The 12,962-nt window shown below is 39.4% G+C and overlaps 1 protein-coding gene across 1 annotated transcript in view; it reads right to left on the bottom strand.

The window, feature by feature from the left end:
• Window positions 1-12,962, bottom strand: part of FAT3 (FAT atypical cadherin 3) — a 394,792-nt gene that overhangs the window by 94,663 nt on the left and 287,167 nt on the right. Inside the window, exons 5-7 of the mRNA XM_059466196.1 lie at window positions 9,249-9,563; window positions 7,152-7,362; window positions 6,626-6,694 (exon numbers count right to left, since the gene is read on the bottom strand). Of these exons, the coding sequence (XP_059322179.1) occupies window positions 6,626-6,694; window positions 7,152-7,362; window positions 9,249-9,563 (595 nt within the window). The remainder of the gene's footprint in view (window positions 1-6,625; window positions 6,695-7,151; window positions 7,363-9,248; window positions 9,564-12,962) is intronic.

The following is a 12,962-nucleotide window of genomic DNA, read 5'->3' as shown; positions in this document are numbered from 1 at the left end:
TCTATACTTTGAGATGCTTAATAACCATCTTAATGAGCAATCAAAAATTATATGCTATCAACTGGCACACACTTCCAAAAAAACCTGCCTTTAAAACTTCCAAGAAGTAACATGGAAGGATTAGCAATAAATGTTTTAAATGACCTTCTGCTGCCTCAGAGCTGGGTTTTCAGGGCACCACATAGTCTGTTGCAAATAGACCAACTTCTTCAAGCCACTTCCATTAAGTGAAGCATACTCTTCCCCTAAAAGAAGAACTGAATCCATCATGTGAATTTTTTATACATTATTCACATCTTCCAAAATGGTCTAGTGACAAACAAATTAATCTTGGTTGCCAGCTACCCCAGCCTGTAACTAACCAGGCAATGCAGTTCATTTTACATTGAATCGTTTTCTATTAAACAAGGCAGAAATTGCATCAAACACTGAGGCAGAGATGGATCAGAGAACATCCTGCTGTGAGATTTGTGATTATAATCTATTTTGGAGTGAAACCCTGAATTATTCATGATTCAGTCTTCTACATTTTAACAGACAATGGTCAGATGAAGAACCACACAGCTGGATGAACTTCTGGGAATACTGCCTGAGATATTGGGTCCTGCCTCTCATCTGCAGTACAAGAAGCAGTCTGCAAATGGTTTGTGCTGCTCCTCGACCTCTGTATACACTCCAAACAGGACCTCATATGATAAATGTTTCTGAAGCTGCACTAAACACTGATGAATTAATGAATTACATAAAAATGCTATAGAAGTTAAACATTTAGAGTCTTACAGATGTTTTAAGTCTATGCAAGGCCTACTATGAAGTTAAGTCTATGCAAGGCCTATTAGAAGCATTCACCACAGTCATTTTGAAAGACAGGTGCTGAGTTGCAGTAAGAGAGAGGTATCATTCTTATGTAAAAACAAACAGGAGTCTTCTCTTTAAAACTCTTGCAGCTGGGAACTCCACATGAAACCACTTCCATCCGAAGGTGCCCATGGAGAGGTTGGAGGCTGAGGCCCTAGGAGGTGACAGCTGAGAAGGTGCTGGCTTCTGGGGTGCTGGAGGCTGTTTCTGAAAGCTTGACATTTTGTCTGTACCAATCTTTTGGAAGGGAGCTTGTCTGCAGTGCCACAAGCTGCCACACCATCAGTTTTAACAATTTTACTATTGTCCAGTTAATAGTTTCTTTGATCACAATCTTCAGATGAAAGAGGGCTAAGGATGATGGCATTTTGTTCAGCTGCTCAGTTTTATTAATGTGAATTTTAATTACTTATTCCACTTTCCAGCATTTGGCACATGCTTTCCTTTTTACTGTCTACTAAACCCTGCTTTCAGATACAAGATACGTAGAAGCTGTCTTTGCTAATGTGCTTGCAATTGCATTAGGAAAGAAATATTTCAAATTAAGATAATACATGGCGAGTTCCTCAGGCACTTTGGGAAAATCAGTGACAAAGAAAGCAAGATGATTGCACTGACAATCTGGCTAGACAGGTTGTCCTGAGAAAGCATTTTAATACTGAATAACCCCAGAGAGATGTGGATTAGCTGTTGTCTCTGGTATCATTTCAGGCTAAAATGTAATGCTGATACATCTTCAATACAGTTTAAAGACTTCCCTTAAAATAATCTGATTAGACTGAAGCACATTGAATAAGATTTTATGAAAAGTCCACATCTACTTTAAATGCTGTCCTTGGATGAGAAGACTTATCGTGTTTGAATGGTAAAAATTCATCCAGAAAAAAATTCATCCACTTTTTCTCTCCAATTGATTGTTAAGATTCCCAAAATCAGCTAGCAGATAGTTACGTCTACACTTCAGACACCTAAACTTCAGTGAGATGATTCCCACCCTTACTTTCTTGAGGTTGATCTTAATGCTTTTGCAAAACCATTACATTTTTAGAATTAGTAACTTTTAGAACTAGCAACTTTAATGTCATCTAATAGTGTGTTATAGTTTATATATGATTTTCCAATTCCAGCTGCTTTTGGTACAGCTGTAGAAACAGCCCCTGGTACAAAAGATCTTATTAACTGGCCCTCACTACAACTCTCTAGAAGATAGAGTCTTTATTTTCAGTTTAACAGATGGTATAGTACAGTTAAGTAAGAGATCTCAGGAAATTGAACTGAGACACCTCTGAGCCAACAGACTCTAAGTTGTGTACTTGGTACAGAGTTGGTTACATTTTCTGTCTGAACCTGGACTTTTACCTTTGTTCTTAGCTTATTTTTTGGCTTCAGAGTCACTATAAAAATTTTTCTTCTGACAAAATCCCGTATACTTTGCAAAGAACTGATTTTCCTTCTTATAAAAAAGATACCTAAGAAGCCCCAAACCACTGAACTTTGTGAGGCTAACAAGAGAGGTGCCAAGGAAAACTTGAACTGTCAAAAGGGATTTCTGGGGGTCGGCTGAATAATTTGCCTAAGGCAAGACACAATCCAGATCCTGCATTCCCACAGGATGTGGGCTCTGCATCTCTGTCCCTTTCTAATTTCAGTGTTGGGGTTTTTAATTTCAAGCATATTCTTCTTATATTGCATTTTGCTGCAAGCAGGTAATTTTTTCGGTAGGGCTTTTCCTAGAAGTGGTTCCTTTTTGGTACGATGCGGAGCGTCCCTATGTTCCTATCAGTTGCTTATACACACTTTAGGATGATCATGCTGCTGGGAAAAATCATTTTCTCCTCTGAGAAGAAAACATGTCAGCAAATCTGGAGGATCTGTAGGCAAACGAGTCCCATATGAGGACCTTTTTCTGTATTTTCCAGTGGGACGATCAAAGAGGCTGGGATTGAATACTGCCTCAGAAATATCGAAGACTGCAGAGAATCAGACTTGTTCAGTCTTAGATGCAAAGATGGATCACACTGAGCTCTGGAGGACATCCCCAATTCAAGCACTGCTAAAACCTAGCAGGACTCTTCCTTCACTGGCAGGTAGCAAACAGCCCACAATATTTTGTGTTCAAACTTAATAGAGCCACGATATATGGCTATCCTCACACAAGACTCATTTGGCCCACCCATGCCATTATGAACAAATAGAGAAAAGAAATAGAGGAAATGATCTGATTTAGAGAACAGTCCTCTAAACCACATTTTTGCACTTGTCTTGTCCCAAAAAAGCTGACAGCAGTGAACAGTGATGATAAATGGGACCAATTGCTACAACTGTCACATTGCTCAGGGAAGAGAGTCAGAGCAAACACAGGAAACTAATTCACCCTGAAACTCAGAGGTGAGGCTAAAGTACCTCTAGAATTTTCAGAAAAAGAAGAAAAGCCAAAATTTTCATTTCTTTTGTTTCAAAGAAGATGAAATAAACTCAAAGACTGCCTCAAAAACCAAAATTTCAACTACAGATTTTTTTAATCATAACATAATAAATATTAGTAAAATGACAGGCAAATATTTATTCTTTTATGTACTATATAATGTTAAGAAGAAAGTAATGCAGACTCTGAATTTTAGATAAAACTACTGTAAAGACTCAAAGCCTTGAGTTTGCTGCTAAGAAGCTGAAAGCAAGGGCATAAAAAGCAAGAAAGAAATCAGGAAAGTATTTTAGATAGCTCTCAGAGAATATTATTCAAAGAAGGCTAGGGAGATACATGTTTTTGACTTTAATGAAAACTTGTAGCACTATGAATTAAATGGACGATTAACTAAAATTAATAGATATTAAAATTATTGGCACTTAAGCACGCTTGGTAAAAAGTGCTGATGTGGTTTCAAAGCTTGGCTGCTGTTATAAAGGCACAGGCTGGGGGAGGAAGCAAAGATAGAGGGAGGACTGTTTGGGGAACCAGAGAGATGTTGTGCAACATGCCACTTAAGCAAAGACTAGCACCATGCAGCTTAGCTCCAGTGTTAAAACTATTCATCCCACCATTCCCATCAGTAACAAAGGAAAAAACAGAAAGGGCTCAATTTACCTGGTACAAATAAAGGTCTCTGACTTATTTGGGAGTTCCCATTGAAAATTAGTTTCTTATTCATGACTAAATAAATTGTAAACTGATACAACTTATGCTTATGTCTTTCACACAGTGGGAAGTGCCTGAATTGAGAATGGTATTGAATGCAGTCTGAAAAGAGAAACCAGGTATGACATCTCAACTATTCCCAATTAAAGAAACAAACAATCACCCAAGTATCCTGTTCCTCTCCAGTCCGTCAGTGGAAGATGACTTTCCTGCCTCCGTGGCATCTTCCTCCCTTGGATCTGATAACTCAAGAACTTAAACAGCTACCTAAAGCATATATAATTAAGGTGCAAAGTTAGGCAGACAGGACACTATAGCCGAACTTTATCTGCTCTCCCTCTCTTTTTTTTTGTCTGGGAGAGAGTGGATGTTATGCATTAAAAAAGAGATCGTCTGGAATTCCAATGCCCATTTATTTTGAAAAGGTCATAAAGATAAAGGTCAAGCAGCAAACTCTATATTAAACCATGTCTCTACATAAGCCTTCAGGGGTTTTGTTGACATTACTGTGAACTATGCACAGAGGTTCAGAATCACGATATACCAGATGGAGCAGGATCAGGTCTGGTTTTACAGCAGCACAGAAACCATCTCGTGCATCAGCAGTCACATACAGCTTTCTATATATGACAATTCTACAAATAGCCCATCTTTCATTGGGCTTTTCAGCACTAGACCTCAATGCAGATGATATCAAGGAACAATGAAAATAAGTGGGGTCTGACACTGGCTAAAGGCAGAAATGGTTATCTAAATATGCAGCATTCTGTCTGTAAAACTCTCAGGATGGGTTTTGTTGACGCTCCTTGTATGCTGTGTGTCTGGAACAACAACGTCTTCTGCATGTCCAGTATTCCTGGCTATTCCTGTTGCAGAAACTGCCGCTGTTGGGAGTGCAATTATTTGTAACAGCAGCAATATTTAATGAAAACATTCATATGGTAGCAGAACGAAAGTGGAAGGTCAGGGTCACCGATTTCTCATTAAATTGAGGAAAGCTCTCTCTCAGTGACCTCTGCAATGATGCAGCATCTTGCAACTTCAGAAGCTACAGCCTGTAGGGAAACCATTAGAATTGTTTAAATAGGGAAAATCTTCTGAAATCTCACATCAAAACCATTTGAACTACTTTAGGCATAAAGGCCACATTATATGACAGAGGCTAAAATTTCCTAATGTTCTTCCTACCATCATCTCTGTTTGGCAGGCAAAAATTCAAATACCATTACAAGGTGTTGCTTGATTGAAAGTGACTCTTAATAATGAAAAAGAATGTAGCAGAAGAGCAGGGATTTCCCTCAGGGCAGCATTTTAATGAGAGTTGGTCAAGCTGCCATGGAAAGGACCAGAAGTCCAGCAAAAGGTTCAAATAGGAAAAAACCTGCCAATAACATCAATAAAGATGGATTTGTCTTGGGAGGAAAGGGTCAGTGAGGAAGGGAATGGAAGTATAAACATTAGCTTATAAACTGCATGTAGCATACTGAAGCAACCAAGGAAATAGCAGGAAAACTGTAGGAAACATATGCTGTCCTCCCCCAGGGACTAGCAGGAATCTCAGAACATGGCAGTAGCTTTGGGTTTAATTTTAATATGATTGGCACATCAGAAACCATGCTACAAATTCAGAGAGGAAATGGTGCTGCTTCTGTCTTTCATCTGCACAAATTGGCAATAAAAGGTGGATGAAAATGACTCTGACAGACCCTTTCTCCTGTGGTCCCTGTCCTTCCTGTTGGCTAAACCCATCTGCAAATAACTATGCTGAAATGGGAGCCAGGCTCAATCCCTGTAAATAAAGACTGCTGATTCACACTTTCCGCTAAGTCCACGGCAAAGGCTTTTTGTTTCTCTAATCTTTCATATAGCATTTGCTTTATAACCCTTCATTTAAATAACTACACTTTGTGCAGATGAACTGTTTTACATCCAAAGGTATGCAAACACTACATAGAAGCATCTGCAAATATTAAGAAGCACAATAATTTTCTAGGGGAATTTCTCACTTTTGAGATGTTAAATGAGTTATTTTAAACAACATTAACTGAATCAGCAGCAGAAGTGGGAAAGAAATGCTTAGGAACATGGACTCCCATTTCTTTACTTCAACCAAGTGAAACCCTTTACTCCCTGTAATTTTGGCATCTAAGGCATTTCCCTGCAATTTTAAGACTTCTATGGCTTTTCCTCCTTTTTACTGAAGATGCTTGTCCCTCCTTATTTTTATGAGCAATTTTATGTAAGGCAATTTTGTGGTTGAAATCTCACATCAAAACACATTTCTCTGTTTCAGCTTGCATTCAAGACAAACTTTTGGTGTCTCCATTTGTAACCCATATGTTGAGGCATCCCATTCTGTTTCACAGTTAAATGGATGGCACTGGACTGTGAAAAGTTTGAATTAATTATTTGTGATAAACTGTGGAAAATCCGTGAATAAAATGATAATAATTGGACACAAATATGGTAAAAGCTGTCACAGATAGAAATGCAGCACATCCATGTGTCGCATCGCATCCTGTCACAGGCACTTATGAAAGATGTAATATAAATTGTCTCAAAAAAACTTGCAAAAATTAAAAGGCAGCCTGGATAGTTGTATTTTAGCAAATGTGTTTGCACTAAGGGTACCTTCTGTTGAACAGTTCTGCCCACAAGCTGTCTGTAGAATATAGAACATCTCTCGAGCATGCTTGCCACCTTGAAGCAGGGCAGTCGGAAGCAGAAAAAAAAGAACAGAATGCAGAAAAAAAGGTGAAGAAAGAGAGAAATGAGGGACAGCAAGTCTAAGTACCATAAATACATTTAGAAATGAGATTAGCAAAGTATGACAATAGAATTTAAATGACAGACAACATTAAGATTGCAGTAAATAACATAGTACGAAAAAAAACCAATTCAGCCATACAGCGCTTTTTTTTTAAGCTTAGCTAAGGAGTCATAACAAAAGCAGGAATATTATTATTATTATTATTATTACTATTATTACTGTTATCACTATATTAAAACAGCATTTTCATTAGGAAAATGGATTTAACTGGGGGTTGGGGGGGAAGGTGGGGAGGCAATTCAGGGTTAGTTTTCTTGCTCTGAAAACCGCACAGCCGAATGCTTTCCTTCTGGGGCATCCTCCTGGCACCACTGGCTCCCGACTTACCGACGATGTCGAACCAGAGGGGGATGTTGGAGGGCTGCACAGAGACCACCCCCACAATCTCGGTCACTTTGTCGCTCTCCATGACGGTGAAGTTGTAAAAGGGCTCATCAAAAGTCAGGGGCACGGGCGAGGGCGCAGGCTTTTTTATCCACTCGATGTGGAGACGCGCAGTGGAAGATTTTTGGGGCCGGCCATTGTCCACTGCTTTTATCTGGCAGGCACAAAGAAAAGAGGGCTCAGGCTGAGCATCCCAGCTTGGCAGTTCAGAACTACTTCTGCGGCAGTGGGATGACTGCTTGGAAAATGGCCTTTGTAACCTTTTATGTAAAATCCCACAAAAAAAAGGACAACAAATGCTTATTTCTCAATTTTCACCTTTTTTTTTTTTTTTAACAATGCTTTGACTTTTAACTGAAAAAGGTGATTTTAAACTGAAATGTTTTATTTAAGAAATGCTGGTGTGAGGCCTTCTTCAGATGCAATTCGAACCCTCCCCACACAGATCCTCCTCTCCAGAACCAGCTTTTCCCTGTCTGATTTCATCTTGCACCCAGCTCTGTCTTGTAGCAAAGCTGGAAGCTTTGTAATGACCCTTTGTAAGTCATGCATTTGCAAAACATGCTCACCCAGAGCATGTTTGACTGCTTTCAAGTGGCATCTGTGTTGCAGATAAGTATTCCCTATATTGCCTTCCTCAGGATCTTTAATTGAATTAAATAAGTTTCAGGTCATTTCCCTCATTCTCCATAAAAAATATAATTCAAAATTTTGTCATGTTTTCTTTCTCTTCTCTGTCAAGTTCATTAAGAATTGCTTTGCTTGGTGCTATTTCTTTTTATTATAAAGTCTTCTAGAAAGATGGATAGGCTTGATCTTTGTGTGACATGCTTTATGGATTTAGCATAGCGAAGACAAGATGAGCAGCAACAAACACTGGGCTTAAGAAAAGGCTGAATGCAGGTTACAAAATGGGTGCTTTGGTGGATAACATCAATGTTAACAAAATGTTAACCTTTTTTTTTAAAAAAAGGTAAAGTTTCTGGCTATATAGGTCCACTGGTATAAATATGCCATTAGAATACATTTTAAAAATGGGCAATACTTTATTTTTCTGAGAAATCATGCCCTACTTCTTCCTCTGGAAATGTGTTAAGTGTATTTGATATTAATACTCGTCACTCTGCTCCATTCCAGGCAGGTCCTTTGTGAAAAGATACTGAGAGTGTGATGAGCAGTTTCTAGTTAGAAAATATTCAGTTGTTGCATTATAAGAAAGCTCAGATCTCAAACAGGTCTTTGAGGTCACCAGAGGGAAAAGTACTCACTCACTAGAAGGCTGCTCTACTCTGATTCCTAGGTATTTCTCAACATTTTGTTATTTATTCATTTTCCAACATTATGAAGGCAACCCACTTCTGTAAGATACATCACTTCCAGATGTCAGACTATGGATCTCTGACATTTTTATTTCAGCTCCTTAACTACAACTTGTTGGCTTATTCCTGCACATGAAGAGTGCACATTCCAGTCTTATATGGCTTTTATATCAACTCAACCATATTTCATTCCCCCTTACCTTCACTGTACGGTTAGAGTTCTGAAAGAAGAATTTTGACTGAGCTTTCTTTTAACTGAAATTGCTTTCACAACACAGAGTGCACAGTACTCCTTCTCTCTTAGATGCAGCCACCTAACTGGGACAGGAGGTGCCCTCTGTAAGGGCAAACAATTGAGTCCACACCAAAAGTAAGTAGCCTTTTGTAGCTGTATCTGACCAGGCCAACAGGATACAACTTTGGGAGCAGACAAGTACTTGGTCTTCATTTCTGTATATCCAAGGGAATGGCTTATGCTAACAATTTGCAGGCTGACTTAACAGTCTGAGAATACTTCATGACCTGCAACAGCATGAATGATCTCTCACACTCAATTTTTTGGCAGTAGTTGCGTATGAATATTAAATGTCTTAATTTAGGTCTTACATACAGGGCATAAACAGAGTCACATATTCCTCTTCATACAGGAGGGCCTATTTCTTAACAAAAAAAAAGAAACCAGGCAAATCATGGGTTTGTATGTCAATGAAAGAGTGCTTACCGTTAAGATGTCATAACTTCCTGCTGTGAACTGCTTTCTGGAAGAAACCATCCCTGTTTTGGGATCAATGAAGAACTTCCCATCATCGTTCCCATCCACAATGCTGTACGAGATTTCTGCATTAGGGCCTTCGTCTTTGTCAAAAGCAAAAGCTCTGTAGATGGGCTCCCCTCTTTTCTTTCGGTCCCTCTCCGGCAGCTTGATCTGATAGACTTTCTCTGGGAACTGCGGTTTGTTGTCATTCTCATCCAGGACCTGCACCACCACCCAAACAGAGGATTGCTTGGGGGATGTGCCCCCATCTGAGACGGTTACCTGAAAAACAGCAGGGCAAGTTATTCCCAGCAGCTACAGCGGGACCTGAGGAATTGGAGAAAAACATAAAACATAAGGAAACTCCCTGCCTTCCCCAAAGCTAACCTGCAGTTTGCAACATCTTCTGTGTACACAGTACAGAATTACTGTAAACATGCTCAGGGCTTAACTCAATTTGTCCACAATGGCAAATCCAGGAATCCAAAAGATTTTTTATTTCTGAGATAAACGTGGAATATGGAACCTGCAGATTAGGAAGCTATTTCTCAAAACATTAAATCCTTTTATCTCAAATTCTGCAAGTTTGTCTCAGAAGAGAGAACTGGAATTAACCCATTAATCAGGGATCTCTGCATTTTTTGCATACATATTTTAAAGTTTCTTCTGTCATGGAAAGAATTTGAAAGATGCATTTCTTCTTAAACTCTAAAAGAACCTCTGTCATTTTTTTCCCATTAATTATTTGGAAATTCTTAAACAACAAAAGGATTTCTGTCAGCTCTTTTCATTCATTACCCAAGATGTGACAGCTCATTAATTCCAAACCTGCTTTATAAGATTATCAGGAGCACAGAGAGGCAGGTAACAAAAAATTTCTGCTGCATTGTATAGAGAGTGCACTGTGCTGCCAGGGACATGTAAGAAATAAAATCTTTGAGATGAAAGTTAATTAGTAATTTAGCTGCAACTTAAACAGAATTACTAATAATTTTCAATCTGAAACACTGTGAAAATAAAATGATTCGAGATCAACAAGCCCTCAAGAGATTTAATAATATGCCTTCAAAATGAAATCAATATGTTTCAAACTTCTCCCTCAATATTTCGATTGCATTTTTAATGAGAAAGAAATAAGGCAGAAAGTTATTTTTGTTTGCATGAAAGAAGTTCAAATTTCATTTTCAGCTACATATGGTAACATGCCAAATCCCACAGTAGCAATTTCTGATGATAGTGAGCCAAGATATTACATACCCTTCTCTGCTCATACTGATCACTGTACATCGATCGGTTTGCTGGTAACTTCTTGATGTTTTATTTTTCCTTAAAAGTTCCTGTGTTCCCTTCCCTGATGTCCAGTCATTAGGCAAAGTAAAATTTTTTGAGAATAATACCCTATGGCATTTTCCCATCCTTGTGTGAAGTCTAAACCTAGGGTAACCCCAGTTTAACACTGAGATCAGCAGAAAAATTGGGTTTTCTATGAGAAAGGTAAAAGACTTTATCCCTTTCCTGTATTTAACTATGTGTTTAAAAACTGATGCAGTGGAAGGGAGCAGACTGACAGCCTCAGGGATTGAAACAGCTCATTTACAGAAAAGTGAGGAGCTCAGCAACATACAGTGGCAATTTAAATTCCCCAAAACAGCCCAAAACCCACTTGGAGAGTGGAACCATCCTCCCAACACCATATACCAGTCTCAGGCCTCTTTCTCCCTAAGTGCTGAGTTGCTTTGGCAATTATCAGTTGTTGGGATCACCACTCCTGTGATGGGGCAGCTGTTTGCAGAGTGCTGGATGGGGATGGGACCCACCCACCCACCCTGCAACGTGACATCTGCCAGTCACCAGCACAGGGGTGTGGGAAGAAGACCAACACCATTATCAGTGTGCTGAGCCATCCAGTTCCCACTGCCAACACTTTCCAAAACAGCATTTCCAGTGCTGGAAGGCTGTACACACAGCTGTGAATCTGCCTTTCCACACGGTGAGAGCCACACCACCAGGAACCTCAGCCTCTCCATTTCACTGATGATCCCCTCTATTTCTGCTCTACTCTGTTGCAACTGGCCAAGATCTAGGCAAGACCACGAGTTAACAAAGGAAAACCTTTTTTGGCTTTCTCCACAGATAAAATGACCACTGACGATAAGCAGTACAGGCTGTATTGCATAGAAACAATCAGAGACACACTAACTCAAAAAATATCAACAAAATGCTTTTTTAGGGAGTAATGTTTTTACATTAAAAAATACTAGCAAGATTCTGGAAACTCTTGTTCTCTGAACAAATTAAACTTTTTTTTTTTAAAGACATTTTCTGCAACCTGTTAGCAGTAATCAACAGAAAAGACGTGTGAGTGAGATAAAAGGTTTACAACCAGCTATGTCAATAAAATCTATGAAAACCACAGTGGCATAAACAGTCAAACAACTATGATGAAAAAACCCTACCTGAGTCAAAAAACTGCACAAGAAGTGAAGCATCCTTCTGTCTTACCAGCACATTCTCACAGTTTGTCACGTTACTGCTGAAATCTTGACTAGCATCGTGGTGTGGCAGCAAATGTTTGCATGCATTTGTTTGGTTTGGTAAGCCCAAACTTGGGGGAAATCTATTTGGTAACAGAAATGTTGCACTGAAAATATTTGCTGACAGCTAACAGGAAAAAGTAATGGCAATAACACAAAATGACAGCTAATTAATAAAAAATAATGAAAACTGGCCTGAAGTTAGAAAGCTTTACTTGGGCTAAAACTTTACATCCCTGGAGAGGAAAATGTTAGGCACCAGCTAAGCCTTTTTCTCTGAGTGACACTCAAAACTTTTCAAAATTACAGGATGAAGTTCCTCAAAACTTCAAAAAGCTCTGAGTGCCAGACACAAGAGCTGAAGTTCTCTCTTTGCAGGCATATAAATTAATTAAGCCTCCCTCACACCAGTGATGTGATTATTTCCCCAACTGTAAATCTGCACCCTGGCTGATCCCTTTTCTGCGCTCCGTCATCCTGACCCCAGCCTGGCCATTCAAGTTCCAGCCATAAACAAGGTAAAAGAGCTGCAAAAATTTCCTCTGCCCCTCCAGAAAAAACCCCACCATGACAACGCCTTAAAACAAACCAAGAAATTGCTGCCAGTTCAGAATTGTTCCCAGACAAAACCGGGGAGAAGCAGAGAGGTCATTCAGCACATCACTCTGCAAATACTATTTCCATCAGGACACAGCATCACACCAGCACTTAGGGGCCCCTCTAGCCAAGGCAATTTCAATTCAAACATTACCACAGCTCTTAGCTAAACCCTTGAACAGCTGGAAATTACAGTAAAAAGTAACCAGGGAGGGGAGGGAGGTTAGGATGTTCATAGGACAAAGCTAATTCACAGCTGGTATCTCTGGAAATGCAAAAGGCAGATGCACAAGGCACAGGAGAGCTTGCAGGAGAGAAGCTGTAATTTAGGACCAGCGAGGTTCTTTTGTTTAGAAGCCTGCAGGTAGCATGGTAGGAAAAAGAACACAGAGAAGAAAGGTAATGCAGATGAATGACATCTGAGTGACATCTGTCATTCATCTGTCAGTCTGACACAGACTGTCTCAATACATGCTTGTCGAAGTCTGCCATAGAAAACCCAACAAGAGGTGACTCTCACAGTAATCAGAATGGGAAAAGGGCAAGGACA

Source organism: Ammospiza nelsoni, chromosome 2 (genome assembly GCF_027579445.1).
Source record: "Ammospiza nelsoni isolate bAmmNel1 chromosome 2, bAmmNel1.pri, whole genome shotgun sequence".
Lineage (NCBI taxonomy): Eukaryota > Metazoa > Chordata > Aves > Passeriformes > Passerellidae > Ammospiza > Ammospiza nelsoni.
This window is presented reverse-complemented; position numbering and strand designations above follow the sequence as displayed.